Source organism: Rana temporaria, chromosome 5, assembly GCF_905171775.1.
Source record: "Rana temporaria chromosome 5, aRanTem1.1, whole genome shotgun sequence".
In the NCBI taxonomy this organism is placed as follows: Eukaryota; Metazoa; Chordata; class Amphibia; order Anura; family Ranidae; genus Rana; species Rana temporaria.
Genome location: NC_053493.1, coordinates 5,366,781 through 5,389,156, shown reverse-complemented (window position 1 = coordinate 5,389,156; position 22,376 = coordinate 5,366,781). Strand labels below are relative to the sequence as shown.

The 22,376-nt window shown below is 47.6% G+C and overlaps 1 protein-coding gene across 1 annotated transcript in view; it reads left to right on the top strand.

The window, feature by feature from the left end:
* The first annotated feature begins 1,676 nt into the window (after window positions 1-1,676).
* The window catches only part of LOC120939755 (mucin-5AC-like), a 32,716-nt gene continuing 12,016 nt past the window's right edge, over window positions 1,677-22,376 (top strand). The window contains exons 1-2 of the mRNA XM_040352090.1: window positions 1,677-1,786; window positions 13,719-17,807. Coding sequence (XP_040208024.1) covers window positions 1,744-1,786; window positions 13,719-17,807 — 4,132 coding nt within the window. The 5' untranslated portion in view covers window positions 1,677-1,743. The remainder of the gene's footprint in view (window positions 1,787-13,718; window positions 17,808-22,376) is intronic.

Genomic DNA, 22,376 nt, shown 5'->3' with positions numbered 1-22,376 from the left:
AGTGGCATTTTTATAGTAATCCAATGCATTTTTATAGCACTGATCGCTATAAAAATGCCAATGGTCCCAAAAATGTGTCAAGTGTGTCCGAAGTGTCCGCCATAATGTCGCAATACCGAAAAAAAATCGCTGATCGCCGCCATTACTAGTAAAAAAAATATATTAATAAAAATTACATAAAAATACCCCCTATTTTGTAAACGCTATAACTTTTGCGCAAACCAATCAATAAACGCTTATTGCGATTTATTTTTTTACGAAAAATATGTAGAAGAATATGTATCGGCCTAAACTGAGGAAAAAAAATGTTTTTTATATATTTTTGGGGGATATTTATTATAGCAAAAAGTAAAAAATATTCATTTTTTTCAAAATTGTCGCTCTATTTTTGTTTATAGCGCAAAAACTAAAAACTGCAGAGGTGATCAAATACCACCAAAAGAAAGCTCTATTTGTGGGGTAAAAAGGACGCCAATTTTGTTTGGGAGCCACGTCGCACGACCGCGCAATTGTCAGGTAAAGCGACGCAGTGCCGAATCGCAAAAAGTACTCTGGTCTTTGAGTGAGTGAGAAACTTATATAGCGCAACAAATGCGAACTTAGTCGCCTCAAGGCGCTGGCGTCCAGAGTTGTTCAGGTCTTTCAGAAGAGGTGGGTCTTCAGTCTTTTCCTAAAAACCTGATGGTTTTCTTCCAAGCGGATAGTCGTGGGTAGAGCATTCCAGAGCCGTGGTCCTTGGACCGAGAATCTACGTTCCCGATTTGTAGCGAGATTTGGGGATTTGGAGAAGGTTTTGGTTGGTTGATCGGAGCACGCGCTGGGTGACGTAGGGTTTTATTTTCTCGCTTAAGTATTGAGGAGCTTTACCCTGTGTACATTTGTGGGTGAGGCAGAGAGTCTTGAATGTCACCCGGTCCTGTACGGGCAGCCAGTGGAGGGATCTCAAGACCGGGGAGATTGGTTCCCACTGCTTTTTACCAGTTACCAGTCTGGCTGCCGTATTCTGGACGACTTGTAGACGTGAAATCTGGTATTTCGGTAGTCCCAAGTAGAGGGAATTTGCGTAGTCGAGTCGTGAGTTGATGATTGTTCCAACCACTACTGCCGTGTCCTCTTCCGGGATGAAGGGGATGAGTCTACGCAGCATGCGGAGCAGATGATGAGAACCGCTGACGACTGATCCTATTTGTGCATTCATCGTCATGTCTGCGTCAAAGATGACTCCACGACTTTTGACTTTATTGCTTGGCGCGATGGTTTGTCCGAGGATGGTGGCCAGCAATATGGTCCGGGGGTTAAGTGTTTAATAACCACTTTAAAGATGTAGACGTAACATTGCAAGGAACATGCTGCAATTCTGCCTAACAGCTCTGTATAGTGTTGCAGAGCTGTAACATGTTTATGACTGGATGTACAGGAATCCAAATCCTTAGTAAAAGTTCATTCATATATGTATTTATCTTTTTTCCTGGTGTTCAGCTTTAAATCACTACTAAGTTACCTTTTCCAAATGTAATACGGACAATTAGAACCTTTCATACCTGTAAGTGAGACTTGTGACACATGATAGAGATTATGGAGTAATACGAGGTGAAGTGTGATGATTTTTCTTCCTGTGACTATTGTTAGTATAATGAGGAGAACGGATTAATGTCCCATCAACAGTCACACCCAGATACTTCATATCATCACCGGGAAGGAGCGAGCCGCCCCCGTACATCGTTCCTATCCAGACACTCCAGCATGGATCTCCGGGTCACCTCCATCCTCCTCTGTCTGGTTGGGGGTAAGTAGGGGGGGGGGGTGCTCCTCATGTCTTGTGGGGGCTCTTGGAGGATCTTTATTTTGTTGGATGAAATTGTTTTCTGTGTGTCTGATATCATCACCTGCAGACTGAGATCTTCATTCATGCCTGAGGTGGCTGGAGCCGTATTAGTTTACTTGCGAGAAGAACAATGGAGTCCTGTCCGTGATACTCTCAGGACAACATTTTGGGTGTACCCCCTTCTTCAAGACCCCTTCATTAAGGTACTTCAAGAATCCTGCTTGGACCCTGAAGAAGTGGGTACACCCTGAAAACTTGTCCTGAGAATTTGGATGGAAGTGCAAATAAAAAAAAGTATCAGATCTTGTAGACTTATAGCTGGATTCAGGTAGACCGGCCCAACGCTAGGCAGGCGTAGCGTATCTCGTATACGCTACGCCGCCATAAGTTAGAGAGCCAAGTGCTGTATTCACAAAGCACTTGCGTCCTAAGTTACGTAGCGTAAATGTGCCGGCCTAAGCGAGCCTAATTCAAATTCTGAAGAGGTGGGTGTGTTTTATGCTAATGAATCGTGACCCGACGTGATTGACGTTTTTAAAGAATGGCGCATGCGCCGTCCGTGGACATATCCCAGTGCACATGCTCCAAATTAGGCCGCAAAGACTTATTGGTTTCGACGTGAATGTAAATTACACCCAGCCCCATTCACGGACGACTTACGCAAACGACGTCAAAATTTCAAAATTCGACGCGGTTCCGACGTCCATACCTAACATTGGCTGCGCCATCTTTTTGGTGGAATATCTTTAGGCCTGAAAACGCCTTACGGAAACGGCGTATCTTTACTGCGACGGCCAAGCGTGCGTTCGTGAATAGGCGTATCTCGCTGATTTACGCCTTCTAGGCGTAAATCAGCGTACACGCCCCTAGCGGCCGGCCTAAATTGACAGCTAAGATACGACGGCGCAGGCGGTCGTATCTTAGCTAGATTTAAATGTATCTCAATTTTAGAATACACTTAAATTTACGACGGCGCAGATTCAGAGTTACGACGGCGTATCTACTGATACGCCGGCGTAATCCTCTCTGAATCTGGCTATAAGATCTGAAATTGAAGGTCCATCTATGATTGGCGTGTCTTTTACCAGTTCTACCCAGGCCCCTTACCAGTGGGGTAACCAGACCCTTCAGGGCCTTGGTGCAAGAAGCTATTAAGTTCCAGGGCCCTTGCCTTCCGAGCCCGGTGGCGGAATGCCAGGGCCAGTCACAGGTGCGATCTTTGTGACCCTGGTAGTTCCGCCACTGGTGTCAGTCGTTTTTTTTTGGAGCCTCGTTGGGGGGCTTTGGTGAGATATCAGGGGTCTAAGCAGACCTCAAATTTTTCACCTTTGAGACAGAGAATGTAGATCGAGGACACAGCTCTCAACTGCATAGAATGAATGGACAGGAATAGCGCTGTGTGCCTTCCGTCCGAGGTGTACAAAAGATATGCGGATACATTACTACCCATGCTGGTGAAGGTCTATAATGAGGCACTTGAGGAAGGCACACTCCCTGATTCTATGAATGAGGCGATTATAATAGTTCTTTTGAAACCCGGTAAGGAGGCTACGTCACCAGACTCTTATAGACCCATCTCATTGCTTACGACTGATGTCAAACTTTTGGCAAGGGTGCTGGCGACGAGTGCTGTCACGAGTAATCCATAAACTGGTCCACAAAGACCAGTCTGGATTCATACCCACTAGATCCACAGCCCACAACATTAGGCGACTTTTTTTGAATATACAGCTCCCAGGGGATAACCCTGGGAACCAGGCAATTTTCTCACTGGACGCAGCTAAGGCCTTCGACAGCGTCGAGTGGCCTTACCTTTGGAAGGTCTTGGAGGGTATGGGTCTGGGTGCCAAATTTATTAGCTGGGTCAAATTACTGTATGCCCAACCCTCAGCTAGAATTAGGGTTAATGGGGAGTTATCGGAGCCATTCCCGCTGTTCTGAGGCACCAGACAGGGGTGCCCACTTTCACCCCTGCTGTTTGCCCTGGAGCCGCTCGCAGCGCGAATAAGGGGGGATAGTGAGATCGTGGGGTTCCAGCGTGGCATTGGAACGGATGTAATATCATTATATGCTGATGACACCCTGCTGTACCTAGGTGACACCCAGGGCTCTTTGGTTACAGTTATGAATCTCATTAAAGCCTTTGGTGCACTGTCCGGCTTCTCCATTAACTGGAATAAGTCAGTACTGATGCCCTTGGACCAGGGGAGGGCTGGCAGCCTTAGGCCTGGGGGGCAAGTCCAGTCAAGTGGCCCATAGAGCATGGAAAAGTGATGGATCGAGGAAAACAGTCTAAGATTTTTCATGATCACAAGAGTCCGCACAGAGGCCCACCTTACATCAGAGTCCGCACAGTGGCCCCCCTTACATCAGAGTCTGCACAGAGGCCCCCCTTACATCAGAGTCTGCACAGAGGCCCCCCTTACATCAGAGTCTGCACAGAGGCCCCCCTTACATCAGAGTCTGCACAGAGGCCCCCCTTACATCAGAGTCTGCACAGAGGCCCCCCTTACATCAGAGTCTGCACAGAGGCCCCCCCTTACATCAGAGTCTGCACAGAGGCCCCCCTTACATCAGAGTCTGCACAGAGGCCCCCCTTACATCAGAGTCTGCACAGAGGCCCCCCTTACATTAGAGTCTGCACAGTGGCCCCCCTTACATCAGAGTCCACACAGTGGCCCCCCTTACATCAGAGTCCGCACAGAGGCCCCCCTTACATCAGAGTCCGCACAGAGGCCCCCCTTACATCAGAGTCCACCAGTGGGAGGTGAGCAGCGGCCGTGAACTGTGTTAACAGAGGTCCAGCAGGCATATTCCTGCTCTGCAAAAACAGCATTTGGTAGTGGCGGCCGGTGGCTGTGCATAGTGTCACCAGCCCAGGGGGAGATTTCCACCCTACCCCCCCTGCCAGCCCTCCCCTGCCTTGGACCCTCTGACAGTCCCTTTACCTGACTGCGCATTGATGGTACAGATAGTCTCCTCTTTTCGTTATCTGGGTGTACAGGTGTCCCCGGATGTCTCCCAATATATATCTCTTAATCTTGTCCCCCTACTGGCTAAATTTTGGGACAAATGCAGTGCCTGGTGTAAGTTGCCTTTATCAGTGGTGGGGAGAGTGAACCTCATAAAGATGGTATGGGCGCCACAATTATTATATATTTGCCATAATTCACCGGTTTGGGTTCCCCGTCGCTGGTTCGATAGAATAGACTCCCAATTTAGTGAATTAATTTGGCGCAAAAAAAACAGCTAGGATATATAACAAGGATGAGGGGGGCATTGGCAGTCCCACACGCCAGAGCTTATTTCCTTGCCTCCCAGCTACAACAGCTGGGCGGTTGGGGATTGGTGGACGCCTCGGATCCTATACGCAGACTCCTGGCCACTCCAATGGACGATGCCACGGCATTGTCAGGATTGGAGGCTGGTTATACACACTTAGATAGAGGACTCCCATCCATAATTCTACTGAAAACACTGTGGAACAACATCAACCGATTACTGGGTGTTAGGGGTTTCCTGACACTTACCGTATTTATCTTTGTATAGCGCACCCCAGCGTATAGCGCGCACCCCCAACCTGGAAGGGATATTTCCTGAAAAAAATAAAATACTTAGTTTGAATGCCCCTCGTCGGTGTCTTGCCCGGCGTCCATCAGCGGCCTTGTCCAGTCCGGCGTCCGTCTGTGGCCCTGGTAGTGTCCTCCCCGCTTCACCCGCGCTGTTTCTGAGTCGATCCCCGCTTCCCGCGCTGTGTTTGAACGCCGCCGCCGACATATACCGAGCGCAGTACACTCGGGCACGCTCGACTCCTTTTGCATAAAGGCTAGGAGCAGGGGAGGGCTGGCAGGGGGGGCAGGGTGGAAATCTCCCCCCCGGCTGGTGACACTATGCACAGCCACCGGCCGCCACTACACAGACTCTGATGTAAGGGGGGCCTCTGTGCGGACTCTGATGTAAGGGGGGCCTCTGTGCGGACTCTGATGTAAGGGGGGCCTCTGTGCGGACTCTGATGTAAGGGGGGCCTCTGTGCGGACTCTGATGTAAGGTGGGCCTCTGTGCGGACTCTTGTGATCATGAAAAATCTTAGATGTTTTCCTCGATCCATCACTTTTCCACGCTCTATGGGCCACTTGACTGGATTTGCCCCCCAGGCCTAAGGCTGCCAGCCCTCCCCTGGCTAGGAGGCGGCACAGGGTGTGACCGCGAGGGGAGCCGAGCCTGGCCGAGTGTACTGCACTCGGTATATGTCGGCGTTCAAACACAGCGCGGGAAGCGGGGATCGGCGTATATCGCGCACCCACGATTTTCCCTTATTTTAAGAGGAAAAAAGTGCACGGTATACGCCGATAAATACTGTACTCCTATCTGGCGAAATATGCATTATAGAGAATTGCTTAAACTCAGTGGACTCAGAAATCGGGAAGCTGCAGGGCTCAAATACATGTCACAATTGTACAATGGTCACGTCCTCAAATCCTTTTTGGAAATCCAAGCAGAATTTGATATACCGCGCACTAACTTTTTTAAGTATCTGCAACTGCGTTATGCACTGCAGCTACAATCCAGACTGACACCACTTAGGCTAACTGATCATGCCACAATGCAGGGGATTCTGATGGAAAGGAATAGCTCTGTACAGAAGCTTCCTGTTCATTCACAAACGGAAACATAGTAAACAGTTTACTATGCTTCTGTTATGAATGGACAGAGTCAGTGATTGGTACTGATCATGGACTCTCCATTCAGAAAAGGAAGGGGCCCGGTAAATGATACATATAGAAGAACTGTTTCATATAGAAGATCTGATCTCTCAATGTTTCTTTTGTGGGAGGGAGAAGAGGAGAAGCGGACATTCAGCGGGAGTGGGAGAGATTGATTCTTCTATATGCAGCCGCCCCCACCGCTCCTTCTATCCAGGCATACAGGGGAGCTGCTTAGCCCCCTCTGCAGCATGGGGCTGGGTTGCAATTGCGACCCCTGTAGGTATGCTCCTGCCCTTTACAAATTCTATGAAACTTTGGTAGACTTGAAGAAGCTCTGGTGTTCCAAGGTCCCCCCTCTGTATGTCCCCTGTGATCTCTTTTTGATATGGAAGCAGAAGGCCAGAAAGGGATCGCTTAGTCTCAGTTGACTAGAAAGGGATCATTTGTGATGCAGTTGGCAAGAGAGGGATAATTTTTGGCCAGAAAGGGATCACTTAGACACACTTGACGAGAAAGTGATCATTTTTTATGCAGTTGGCCAGAAAGGGATCACTTAGCTGCAGTTTAATTAGAAAGGGATGACTTTGACCCAGTTGGCCAGAGATATATAACTTTGACGCAGATGACCAGACAGGGATCACTTTAATGCAGATGGCCAAAAAGGGATCACTTTGACGCAGCTGGCCAGAAAGGGATCACGTTGGGCAAAAAGGGATCACTTTGACGTAGTTGGTCAGAAAGGGGTCACGTTGACCCAGTTGGCGAGAAAGGGATCACGTTGACACAGTTGGCGAGAAAGGGATCGCGTTGACACAGTTGGCGAGAAAGGGATCGCGTTGACACAGTTGGCCAGAAAGGGATCACGTTGGTGCAGATGGCCGTAAAGGGATCACGTTGGTGCAGATGGCCGTAAAGGGATCACATTGGAACAGTTGGCTAAAAGGTATCATGTTGGCAAAGTTGGGCAGAAAGGGATCACGTTGACCCCGTTGGCCAGAAAGGGATCATATTGACACAGTTGGCCAGAATGGGATCACGTTGGCACAGTTGGTCATAAATGGATCACGTTGACACAGTTGGCCAGAAAGGGATCACATTGACGCAGTTTGACAAAAAGGGATCACGTTAATGCAGATGGCCAGAAAGCGATCACTTTGATGTAGTTGGCCAGAAAGGGATCACGTTGACCCAGTTGTCCAGAAAGGGATCACGTTGACCCAGTTGGCCAGAAAGGGATCACGTTGACCCAGTTGGCCAGAAAGGGATCACGTTGACCCAGTTGGCCAGAAAGGGATCACGTTGACACAGTTGGCGAGAAAGGGATCACGTTGGGACAGTTGGCCAGAAAGGGATCACGTTGGTGCAGATGGCCAGAAAGGGATCACATTGGAACAGTTGGCTAAAAGATATCATGTTGGCAAAGTTGGGCAGAAAGGGATCACTTTGACGCAGTTGGCCAGAAAGGGATCATATTGACACAGTTGGCCAGAAGGGGATCACGTTGGCACAGTTGGTCATAAATGGATCACGTTGACACAGTTGGCCAGAAAGGGATCACATTGATGCAGTTTGACAAAAAGGGATCACGTTAATGCAGATGGGCAGAAAGCGATCACTTTGATGTAGTTGGCCAGAAAGGGATCACGTTGGCCCAGTCAGCCAGAAAGGGATCACATTGAGCCAGTTGGCCAGAAAGGGATCACGTTGACCCAGTTGGTCAGAAAGGGATCACGTTGACCCAGTTGGCCAGAAAGGGATCACGTTGACCCAGTTGGCCAGAAAGGGATCACGTTGACCCAGTTGGTCAGAAAGGGATCACGTTGACACAGTTGGCGAGAAAGGGATCACGTTGGGACAGTTGGCCAGAAAGGGATCACGTTGGTGCAGATGGCCAGAAAGGGATCACATTGGAACAGTTGGCTAAAAGATATCATGTTGGCAAAGTTGGGCAGAAAGGGATCACTTTGACGCAGTTGGCCAGAAAGGGATCATATTGACACAGTTGGCCAGAAGGGGATCACGTTGGCACAGTTGGTCATAAATGGATCACGTTGACACAGTTGGCCAGAAAGGGATCACATTGATGCAGTTTGACAAAAAGGGATCACGTTAATGCAGATGGGCAGAAAGCGATCACTTTGATGTAGTTGGCCAGAAAGGGATCACGTTGACCCAGTCAGCCAGAAAGGGATCACATTGAGCCAGTTGGCCAGAAAGGGATCACGTTGACCCAGTTGGTCAGAAAGGGATCACGTTGACCCAGTTGGCCAGAAAGGGATCACGTCGACACAGTTGGCGAGAAAGGGATCGCGTTGGGACAGTTGTCCAGAAAGGGATCATGTTGACCCAGTTGTCCAGAAAGGGATCACGTTGACCCAGTTGGCCAGAAAGGGATCACGTTGACACAGTTGTCGAGAAAGGGATCGCGTTGGGACAGTTGGCCAGAAAGGGATCATGTTGACACAGTTGGTCATAAATGGATCACATTGACACAGTTGGCCAGAAAGGGATCATATTGATGCAGATGGCCAGAAAGCGATCACTTTGACGTAGTTGGCCAGAAAGGGATCACGTTGACCCAGTCGGCTAGAAAGGGATCACGTTGACACAGTTGGCGAGAAAGGGATCGCGTTGGGACAGTTGGCCAGAAAGGGATCACGTTGGTGCAGATGGCCAGAAAGGGATCACATTGGAACAGTTGGCCAAAAGATATCATGTTGGCACCGTTGGGCAGAAAGGGATCACTTTGACGCAGTTGGCCAGAAAGGGATCATATTGACACAGTTGGCCAGAAGGGGATCACGTTGACACAGTTGGTCATAAATGGATCACATTGACACAGTTGGCCAGAAAGGGATCACATTGACGCGGTTTGCCAAAAAGGGATCACGTCAATGCAGATGGCCAGAAAGCGATCACATTGGCACAGTTTGACAGAAAGAGATCACTTTGACGCATTCGGACGGAAAGGGATCACATTAACGTAGATGGGCAGAGAGGGATCACATTGGCACAGTTGGGCAGAAAGAGATCACTTTGACGCAGTTGGCCAGAAAGGGATCACATTGGCACAGTTTGGCAGAAAGAGATCACTTTGACACAGTTGGCCAGAAAGGGATCACATTAACGTAGATGGGCAGAGAGGGATCACATTGGCACAGTTGGGCAGAAAGGGATCACTTTGATGCAGTTGGTCAGAAAGGGATCACGTTGGCGCAGTTAGCCAGAAAGGGATCACTTTGATGCAGTTGGTCAGAAAGGGATCACGTTGGCGCAGTTAGCCAGAAAGGGATCACTTTGATGCAGTTGGTTAGAGAGGGATCACTTTGATGCAGTTGGTTAGAGAGGGATCACTTTGATGCAGTTGGTTAGAGAGGGATCACTTTGATGCAGTTGGTTAGAGAGGGATCACTTTGATGCAGTTGGTTAGAGAGGGATCACTTTCATGCAGTTGGTTAGAGAGGGATCACTTTCATGCAGTTGGTTAGAGAGGGATCACTTTCATGCAGTTGGTTAGAGAGGGGTCACTTTCATGCAGTTGGCCAGAAAGGGATCACTTTCATGCAGTTGGTTAGAGAGGGATCACTTTCATGCAGTTGGTTAGAGAGGGATCACTTTCATGCAGTTGGTTAGAGAGGGATCACTTTCATGCAGTTGGTTAGAGAGGGATCACTGTCATGCAGTTGGTTAGAGAGGGATCACTTCCATGCAGTTGGTTAGAGAGGGATCACTGTCATGCAGTTGGTTAGAGAGGGATCACTTTCATGCAGTTGGTTAGAGAGGGATCACTTTCATGCAGTTGGTTAGAGAGGGATCACTTTCATGCAGTTGGTTAGAGAGGGATCACTTTCATGCAGTTGGTTAGAGAGGGGTCACTTTCATGCAGTTGGTTAGAGAGGGGTCACTTTCATGCAGTTGGTTAGAGAGGGATCACTTTCATGCAGTTGGTTAGAGAGGGATCACTTTCATGCAGTTGGTTAGAGAGGGATCACTTTCATGCAGTTGGTTAGAGAGGGATCACTGTCATGCAGTTGGTTAGAGAGGGGCCACTGTCATGCAGTTGGTTAGAGAGGGATCACTTTCATGCAGTTGGTTAGAGAGGGATCACTTTCATGCAGTTGGTTAGAGAGGGATCACTTTCATGCAGTTGGTTAGAGAGGGGTCACTTTCATGCAGTTGGTTAGAGAGGGGTCACTTTCATGCAGTTGGTTAGAGAGGGGTCACTTTCATGCAGTTGGTTAGAGAGGGGTCACTTTCATGCAGTTGGTTAGAGAGGGATCACTTTCATGCAGTTGGTTAGAGAGGGATCACTTTGACGCAGTTGGTTAGAGAGGGGTCACTTTCATGCAGTTGGCCAGAAAGGGATCACTTTCATGCAGTTGGTTAGAGAGGGGTCACTTTCATGCAGTTGGTTAGAGAGGGGTCACTTTCATGCAGTTGGTTAGAAAGGGATCACTTTGACACAGTTGGCCAGAAAGGGATCACTTTCATGCAGTTGGTTAGAGAGGGGTCACTTTCATGCAGTTGGTTAGAGAGGGGTCACTTTCATGCAGTTGGTTAGAGAGGGGTCACTTTCATGCAGTTGGTTAGAGAGGGGTCACTTTCATGCAGTTGGTTAGAGAGGGATCACTTTCATGCAGTTGGTTAGAGAGGGATCACTTTGACACAGTTGGTCAGCTTGAACACGTATTGCAATATATGCAAACTAAGAATTCCCATTTTATAAGCCAGAGTTTGTTATATGTAAGGGATCATGGGTGATCACACCTCTTTAGTATCTCAGGTGTTGTACATATGAAGCTATTTAGGACCTGAACACTTGTATCTCCATTTCTACGGCATATCGCAAGTTAGTATTTAAAAAGGACGGGGATGCCTGAAGTTAATATAATATGTTTTGATGAAGCTATATAGTTTATGCTCACTGTGATGTAACCTCCTTATATATTATAATATAATATACTCACACCAGAAAAAGTCCAATTTTTTATCTATGTAGCAAGGGCCCCGACCCCTAGGGGCCTAATGGTGACCTCCAGAGTCAGGGAGAGCTGGCATCCTTTGTAGAGTGGGTTACCAGGCATGGTGGGTGTGATGCAAAAAGAAATGATGGGCGCCAGTCACTTTTTCAATGCGAACAAAGAGATGTATTGTCTCTTAACAAGAACTGTGGGAGAGAGGGTTAGGGCCAGGACACCTTTGAGTAGATGCAATAATAATTGGCAGACTCTGAAACGTCTATAGGTAGACAGCTATACAAAGAAAGGCCTCCAGCCGGATAACACTTCTGTATAGGTAGGACCGCTGTCTCCTATGGCAACTTATCTTGCAACAGTCAATAGAAGGTAGTTGTAGGAAACTCTTGGTAACACAGAACAGTGCGTTTCTTATCTCAATGTAGATCTTCACTCACTGAGCTCCCAGTCTCTCACTAGACTTCCAGATCCCAGTCGTCACTGGATCCCCCTGAGCTCTTCCACAGCCACCCCGCTGTATACTCTTCAAGTGTCACCCCCGCTATCCTGCTGGGTCCCTGGTTTGGCAATTGCTGAAGCTTTCCCACTTCTTCACCGTCCCTGGTTGGTGAGAAGACTGCTCTGGTACTTGCTCAAGCTCACTCACTGTAGTCTCTGGTAGGAAAATGGATGTTCCCTTAGTGGCGACAGCTTCCCCTCTACCCCTGACCACAACTGGTTCCCTGTCCGGCTGAACTTTCTCCATTTGGTTAGACTTCAATCCTGCAGTCCCAACCCTAAGCTGCTTCTCCTGCTCCTGGATAGGCCTCAGGTAGCCTAGCATCACTCCATGTAAAACATATGTCCAACATGATATGTCCAACTAGATTGCAAAACAGAATACACATGGAAGCATAACCTCCCTCTGTACTCCCCATGTCTACAATCATGGACATGGTAACTAGCATCAAATTTCTAGGCATGAGCCCAATGTTCGAATAGAACATCGGGTGTTCGCCTGTTTGCCGAATAGCGAACAATTTGGGGTGTTCGCTGCAAATTCGAAAGCCGCGGAACATCCTTTAAAAGTCTATGGGAGAAATCAAAAGTGCTAATTTTAAAGGCTTATATGCAAGTTATTGTCATGGTTTGGGTCTGGTATGAATATTAAGGGGAACCCCAAACCAAAATTTCAAAAAAAATTGCGTGGGGTCCCCCCAAATTCCATACCAGGCCCTTCAGGTCTGGTATGGATTTTAAGGGGAAACCTGCGCCAAAATTAAAAAAATGGCGTGGGGTTCCCCCCAAAAATCCATACCAGACCCTTATCCAAACACGAAACCCGACAGGCTGCAAAAAAAGAGGGGGGATGTGAGAGCGACCCCCCCCCCTCCTGAACCGTACCAGGCCACATGCCCTCAACATGGGAAGGATGCTTTTTTTTTATTTTATCATGTATCAATGCAAAAAAATGTTTCCCGTGGCGTCAGAGGGGGGCGGGGTCACCCACACATGTCACTAGGTAACCCTGTGGCGTTTCCCCGTTGTGTCAGAGGGGGGCGGGGTCACACGTGAGGGGTGGCCCGGCCCTCAGCTATTGGAGGCGGATTGTGTCGCTAGAGGCTCTAATTTACTTCAAAAAGGGTGGGCTCGGGGCGCAGAGCACTGCAGCCTAAGCCCACCCAGTTGTGTGACAATAACAAATGAATATTTGCTTTTGTCTTCCAGATTCTCCTCCCGGCCAATCTGGAAGCAGGTCCTGAGACCCGTCACCCGATTGGCCGAGAGGAGAAGCGATCTTATTGGCCACCTAGGAAGAGGAGGGAGGAGACTCACTGTGACGGAACGGAAGCCGCTGTGATCCTAAGAAAGAGGAGACGCAGGGGGGATGGCCTGAAGGAAACCTGTAGTACAAGAACATAGAGGCCACCATTCCTGCCCTCGGTTTCTGGAAATGCTAGTTGCTTGGCTGCCATGCTTTTCCAATAGCCTTCAAACTTGGTAAGGCACAGATATGAAACAAGTGTGCAGATCAGGAGTTGTGACTTCACTTTGACTTGCTAATCTGTAAGTAGGTTCCAGGTCAACCAATGTGTTCTTAGAAGGAGCAACGGCTGCCCCATTTTTCTCAAATTTCTGGTTTCCTGTGACCTGCACACACTGCCTACGTCTGCTTTTGAAACAGTAATATATTTTAACATCTTGAATATCTTATCTTTGTTACCATTTTAGTGCCCTTACCCGTTTTCACTGATGTCATCTCACAACCCCCAACTTGGAGCAGGAAAGATCCTTCAAGGAATATCACGGAACTATCTCCAGTGACACCAGAAGTTTTTGTCTCTATAAATTTCACCTCTGAGGACACAGTGCCTTCAGAGTCTTCAGTTCCAGCAACTTTTCTGAGGAGCGAGTCCTCACCAGTATCTCCTCCAACCAAACCCGAGAAGCCCAACTCACAACCAAGCCCTAGTAGAGGAGAGACCATGTCACCGAACAGCAATATGACTGCCGCAGGACCTATTCCAATAAACAAAAACATCACATCACCTACTAAGAGACCTCGGGCCATCTCTTTACCTGGTCCAGAGACGGATTCCACTGAACTTCTGGTCACCTCAGGACCATCTGCCACCATGATAATGGAAGGGGATACATCCCCTAATGAAGCCAGAAATCTCGCCACCAGCACTTATCCTTCTGCATACTTGGACAGAGTTTCATCTGAAAATGCTTTTGAAACCCACCCACAAACCAACCCAACATCATCGACTGCCACAACTGCACCAACCTACCCACAATCTTACCAAAAATCAACAATAGGCACAACTGCACCAACTTACTCACACATTTACCCAACATCATCAACAGCCACAACTGCACCTGTTTTTTCCCAAACTTACCAAATATCACTGACTGCCACAACTACACCACCTTACCCACAAGTTTACCCAACATCATCAACAGCCTCAACTCACCCAACATCAACAGGCACAACTGCACTAGCTTATCCCCAAATGTACCCAACGTCATCAACGGCCACAACTAAATCAACTTACCCAACATCATCAACAGCCACAACTGCACCTGCTTATTCCCAAACTTACCAAATATCACTGACTGCCACAACTACACCACCTTACTCACAAGTTTACCCAACATCATCAACAGCCTCAACTCACCCAACATCATCAACAGCCACAACTGCACCAACTTACTCCCAAACTTACCCAACATCACTGACTGCCACAACTACACCACCTTACCCACAAGTTTACCCAACATCATCAACAGCCTCAACTTACCCAACATCAACAGGCACAACTGCACCAGCTTATCCCCAAATGTACCCAACGTCATCAACGGCCACAACTAAATCAACTTACCCAACATCATCAACAGCCACAACTGCACCTGCTTATTCCCAAACTTACCAAATATCACTGACTGCCACAACTACACCACCTTACTCACAAGTTTACCCAACATCATCAACAGCCTCAACTCACCCAACATCATCAACAGCCACAACTGCACCAACTTACTCCCAAACTTACCCAACATCACTGACTGCCACAACTACACCACCTTACCCACAAGTTTACCCAACATCATCAACAGCCTTAACTTACCCAACATCAACAGGCACAACTGCACCAGCTTATCCCCAAACTTACCCAACATCATCAACGGTCACAACTACACCACCTTACCCACAAGTTTACCCAACATCATCAACAGCCTCAACTCACCCAACATCAACAGGCACAACTGCACCAGCTTATCCCCAAATGTATCCAACATCATCAATGGCCACAACTACATCAACTTACCCAATATCATCAACAGCCACAACTGCACCTGCTTATTCCCAAACTTACCCAACATCATTGACTGCCACAACTATACCATCTTACCCACAAATTTACCCAACATCAACAGCCACAACTTACCCAACATCAACAGGCACAACGGCACCAGCTTATCCCCAAATGTACCCTACATCATCAACAGCCACAAATTACCCAACAACAACAACTGCACCAGCTTATCCACAAATGTACCCAACATCATCAACAGCCACAACTTACCCAACAACAACTGCATCAGTTTATCCACAAATGTACCCAAAATCATCAACGGCCACAACTGGATTAACTTACCCAAGATCATCAACAGCCACAACTGCACCAACTTCTGTAGTATCAGCAGGAACTGCAACCCAAGCAATAACTTCTAATATGTCTAATGCCACATCACTAGCTGCCCAAACTGTATCAGTCTCATCTAGCATTACTAATTCTCCATCACCAAGTACAGCACCTGCAATATCGATGGCTCTTACAGGTCTAATAACATCTCTGGCAACCAAATCGACACTTTTACCGTCATTACCATTTGTAACAACTGCGCCGATAGCACCTAATATTACAAACTCTACTTTGCCAACTACCACACCTGCCTTAATGATGGCTTCTGTGACTCTAACCCCATCACTTGGAAGCCAAACGTCACCCATACCATCTAACATAACCAACTTAACATCACCAACTGTGACACTGATGTCTACTCTTACAAGGCAAACTACATCACTGGGAACCAAAACAACACTATTGCCGTCTGATATAACCAACTCAACATTATCATTGGTAACAAATGCACCAATGATACATAATATGACCAACTATACATCACCAACTACCAGAGCTCTACCAATGTCTCTCAACTCTACAACTTCCAAAATTGAACCAACCTCATTCATTGTCTCCGATGAAACATCACCATCCACCATAGTTGTACCGATAATGTCCAATCTGCTTTCCAACACAACACAAGCTACCTTGAGTTCCCCTGCATTATCAAATCTAGCTAGTTTAACATTATCGACTACCATAACTGTGCCAATAACATCCAATTATAGCAATATTACATTACAAGGGAACACAGTTGCACCAACAGTGTCCAATACCATTGGGTCAACTTCAACCTCAAGAACATTAGGCCTGAATACCACTATACTACAAGTTACTGGGACAATACTGTATAATACCACAGGCTTCACATCACTGGCTACCAAAACTGTACCAGTGACTCCATTTATCACCAAAACCATAATACCAGATACAGCAGCTACAACATCTAATGTCACTGGAGTCTTGTCTGTGGGTGCAACCACCTGGCCAGCAGAGTCTAATACATCAGATGCACCAAATAGGCATAACGTCACCATATTATTGTCCCAAGCTGCCACCACTGCACCTGTACCACCTGTTTTAAGTACCTCTATTTCGCTAGATGGAAGAACTGCTGCAGTAATGTCTAATGTTAGTCAGTATTCTTCGCCATCAACCACAGCAGTGTCAGGAACATCCAACATTACTCCCTCTGTGTCTCCATCTTTATTGCCCAATATAACTGGATCCGCATTATTAGATTCCAGAACTGTCCCAATAACATCTAAAATATCTACGACCCTAGGAAGTACCACAGTTGCGGCAACATTGAAGAATATAACGGGTTTAATGTCAACAGTAGATCTGAATATGTCACCGATTGTAGGAAGTACTCTGGTACCATCAAAGATATTTGGCTCCTCATCAATGGCTACCAAAACTGCACCAATGATATCTGATGTCACTGACTCTTCTGGAACCAAAACAACAGATTCAAGATCAAATAAATCAGCTGTGACCTTAACATCCACCGTAACTCCACCAATAACCACCAACATTTCTTTTGTAAGCCCACCGGCCAACCCAACTGCTCCAATAACGATCGTCGCTTCTACATCACCAGTTAGCAAAACGGCACCGATAGTATATCCTGTCAATGGAGCTTCATCGCCAACAGCGGTCTCTACGATCGGTGATACCACATCTAGACCCTCTGCTCCGGTGATTCCCACTACACTGATGACACGATACACCACTAAAGCCTCTTTACCAAATCCGGTTTCTGAGAGCAATACCATCCCAGTAATGTCTGGAATTACTGGGTTGACCAGTACGCCAAGCCTGGAAAAAGTTTCAACAACTGCCAAAACACCTTCAAGTGCCACAACTATGCCGACAGCTTCTTCAACTGGTTCTCCATCAACCAGTACCCCAACTATACCATGTAATACAACTTTGACAATTACGGGAACAACATTTTCTACTGGAACTGAGCCAGAACATTTGAGCTTCCCAACTAAGACGTCAACTGCTTCCACGCTGGGACAGGTCAATGCTACCAAAACTACCACTAACATGACTGATGGCACTACTGAAATGCGGCCTACAGAGGCCGTCACCTTGGGAACTTATGAGAAAAAGAGCAGAGGTAAGTGGTACAAGATTTACTCACGTTAATATAGCGCTACCCCCTCAAGGGCCGCTGAGTTGTGTCCAAGGTTCTTCTACCACTAGTGTAGCGGCAGCCAGGCAAACGGCAACATTCACTCCTCTGGTTCAGTATACAGTCTAGTGGTTTCCTTTTTTAAAGTTAACTTGTGGAGTAACTTGGATGGGGTTTAGGGAAGCTGTAGGATACTCCAGAGCACTGAGCAGTAATAAATGGACACTCTTTCTTTTGCAGATACTTTTTAACCACTTCCGGACCGCTGCACGGCTATATACGTCGGCACTTTGAAGCAGGATATCTCTGTTCTGGCAGCCCCCAGAGTCCCCCAGCTCACGCTCCGTAGGGCATAGGAGGAGAGAGGAGAAGCAGCCACTCAGGATTCAAGAGATAGTGAGGGGTAAGCCAAGGTCAGGGCGACAAGCAGACACGGATAAACAAAGGTCAGGGTCACAAGCAAACAGGAATAGTCGGGGACAAGCCAAGATCGGTACACAGAGATAAACGTAGCACACGGCAAGCAGGAACACAATGCTTAACAAACAACGTTGATCAGCAAGGCAGACCTGCAGTGCACTGGTTAATATAGAGTTTCTGATATGGCCTGGGGTGGAGCCATACAGGGAGGAGAGATGATAAAAGCAGCCAGGTGAGAGTGTCTGGCCTCTAAGGTGAACACATGGAGAGGAAGGTAAGCTGCCAGACATTACTGCATATCCATGACACATACCATAGCAGGGCGGAAGCCACGTCAAAACGTCACTTCCGCCCACAGCTCTTAAAGGGACATTTTTTTCCTTTTCTCAATTGAATTTTTTTTTTTTTATTGCATTTTAGTATAAACATGAGATATGAAGTCTTTTTGACCCCGGATCTCATATTTAAGAGGACCTGTCATGCTTTTTTATATTACAAGGGATGTTTACTTTCCTTGTAATAGGAATAAAAGTGACACAATTAACCACTTAAGACCCGGACCAAAATGAGGCTAAAGGACCTGGCCAGGTTTTGCGATTCGGCACTGCGTCACTTTAACTGCCAATTGCGCGGTCGTGTGACGTGGCTCCCAAACAAAATTGGCGTCCTTTTTTCCCACAAATAGAGCTTTCATTTGGTGGTATTTGATCACCTCTGCGGTTTTTAATTTTTGAGCTATAAACAAAAATAGAACGACAATTTTGAAAAAAATGCAATATTTTTTACTTTTTGCTATAATAAATATCCCCAAAAAATATATATAAAAAAATGTCCTCAGTTTAGGCCGATACGTATTCTTCTACCTATTTTTGGTAAAAAAAAAAAATCGCAATAAGCGGTTATCGGTTGGTTTGCGCAAAATTTATAGCAATTACAAAATACGGGATAGTTTTATTGCATTTTTATTCATTTTTTTTTTTTTTACTACTAATGGCGGCGATCAGCGATTTTTTTTTCGTGACTGCGACATTATGGCGGACACTTCGGACAATTTTGACACATTTTTGGGACCATTGTCATTTTCACAGCAAAAAATGCATTTAAAATGCACTGTTTACTGTGAAAATGACAATTGCAGTTTGGGAGTTAACCACAAGGGGGCGCTGATGGGGTTATGTGTGACCTCATTTTGTGTTTCTAACTGTAGGGGGGTGTGGCTGTAGGTGTGACGTCATCGATTGTGTATCCCTATAAAAGGGAACACACGATCGATGACGCCGCTACAGTGAAGAACGGGGGAAGCTGTGTTTACACACACCTCTCCCCGTTCTTCAGCTCCGGGGACCGATCGCGGGACTCCAGCGGCGATCAGGTCCGCGGGTCCCGGAGCTTCGGACTGGGTTGCGGGCGCACGCCCACGACCCATGGCTGGGTACTAGCAAAGGACGTACCTATACGTGCATGTACCCAGCCGTGCCATTCTGCCGACGTAAATGTGCAGGAGGCGGTCCTTAAGTGGTTAAAAAAACCAGTGTAACAATAAATATAATAAAGTAAAATACATAAAAAAAAAAATTTTAAGCGCCCCGTCCCGACGAGCTCACATGCAGAAGCGAACGCATACGTGAGCAGCGCCCGCATATGAAAATGGTGTTCAAACCACACATGTGAGATATCGCCACGATCGTTGCCCCTTTATTTCCCCAGTGGGCACCATTCAGAATAGGTGATGGTGAATATGACCTCGGGAAGGCATGATATACATATGAATACCACCTATGAATACCACCCCTATTTACATATGAATGCCGCTGCTATTTACATATCAATGCTGGTATTTACATGGAAACACAGGGTCTGCAGGTGAGTCATCTATACACAACAATAGGGCAGAGCTGGGCAGCAGTAGTAACAGAACTTCACACTGAAATATCAGGACACAGCACAAGACTAAAACATCAAGGGAATTTAAACTGGGGTAGTATGCAGGTATGAGCTGCTTTGGGCCCCCCAACAATGACAGGGCCCAGGGCAGCTTCCCCCTTTGCCCTGCCTTAAAAATGACCCTGAACATAATGTAAAAAAAAAGATAACTTGATGTATCAAGATGTTGATAAGGAAAACAACAACTCCAACTTAAATGTATAAGTTTTGAACATTTATTTAGAAGAGAAAAGTTACAAAGTAAATATTAGAATGAGAAATTGACATGTACTTCTCCAGAGCCTCTCCCATCCTCTGGAACTCCCTGCCGGTATGTCCGATCAGTCCCTACCCTGCCCACCTTTAGGAGATCCCTGAAAACTCATTTATTCAGGAAAGCCGATTCCACACCCACCTAACAACTGTCCCAGAGCCATCATCAAATCATTATCTGCAGCTATTACCTTTTGTAGCACCACCCCCTCCCTTTAGAATGTAAGCTCTATGAGCCGGAACCTCCTGTCCCTTCTGTATTGAACTGTACTGTAATTGTGGTGTCCCCCCTCTACATTGTAAAGTGCTGCGGAAACTGTTGGTGCTGTATAAATTGTGTATAATAATAATTAGGGTTGTCCCGATACCACTTTTTTAGGACCGAGTACGAGTACCGATACTTTTTTTCAAGTACTCGCCGATACCGAATACCGATACTTTTTTTTAAATGTGTCCCCAAATGCAGCCATGTCCTCCCACAGATGCAGCCATGTCTCCCCCCATATCCAGCCATGTCCCCCATATGCAGCCATGTCTCCCCCCCCCCCATATCCAGCCATGTCTCCCCCCATATCCAGCCATGTCCCCCCCCATGCAGCCATGTCCGCCCCCATGCAGCCATGTCCCCCCCCATGCAGCCATGTCTCCCCCCCATATCCAGCCATGTCCCCCATATGCAGCCATGTCTCCCCCCATATCCAGCCATGTCCCCCCATATGCAGCCATGTCTCCCCCCATATCCAGCCATGTCCCCCATATGCAGCCATGTCTCCCCCCCATGCAGCCATGTCTCCCCCCATATGCAGCCATGTCTCCCCCATATGCAGCCATGTCTCCCCCCCATATCCAGCCATGTCTCCCCCCATATGCAGCCATGTCTCCCCCCATACAGCCATGTCTCCCCCCCCCCATATCCAGCCATGTCTCCCCCCATATCCAGCCATGTCCCCCCCCATGCAGCCATGTCCGCCCCCATGCAGCCATGTCCCCCCCCATGCAGCCATGTCTCCCCCCCATATCCAGCCATGTCCCCCATATGCAGCCATGTCTCCCCCCATATCCAGCCATGTCCCCCCATATGCAGCCATGTCTCCCCCCATATCCAGCCATGTCCCCCATATGCAGCCATGTCTCCCCCCCATGCAGCCATGTCTCCCCCCATATGCAGCCATGTCTCCCCCCCATACAGCCATGTCTCCCCCCCATATCCAGCCATGTCTCCCCCATATGCAGCCATGTCTCCCCCCCATATCCAGCCATGTCTCCCCCCATATGCAGCCATGTCTCCCCCCATACAGCCATGTCTCCCCCCCATATCCAGCCATGTCTCCTCCATATGCAGCCATGTCTCCCCCCATGCAACCATGTCGTTCCCCATATGCAGCCATGTCGTCCTCCATATGCAGCCATGTCTCCCCCCATATCCAGCCATGTCCCCCTTACCAGCCGCCGGCTGCTTAATACGCACGGGGAACATTACAGCTATCATTTGAATAGCTGTAATGAGCCGCGCTGCGTATAGACACTCCCCCTTGCTCGGTATTGGTCAGTTCACCCCGATCAAGGGGGAGTGTCTATACGCGGCACGGCGCGAATCATTACAGCTATTCAAATGATAGCTGTAATGTTCCCCGTGCGTATTAAGCAGTCGGCGGCAGCGGGGATGCGGCGTAACGGCGGCGGGATGCGGCGTAACGGCGGCAGGGAGAGTATTCTATTTCGGTATCGGGGGTATTTGCGGGAGTACGAGTACTCCCGCAAATATTCGGAATCGGTCCCGATACTAGTATCGGTATCGGGACAACCCTAATAATAATAATAATGTACAGATCTCCTAGAGCAGGGGTGTCCAACTCAATTTCATTGCGGGCACCATCAGTATTAAGGCCCGGTTGTATGACTAAGGCTATATAAAAAAAAAAATTCTCAGAGACTAGG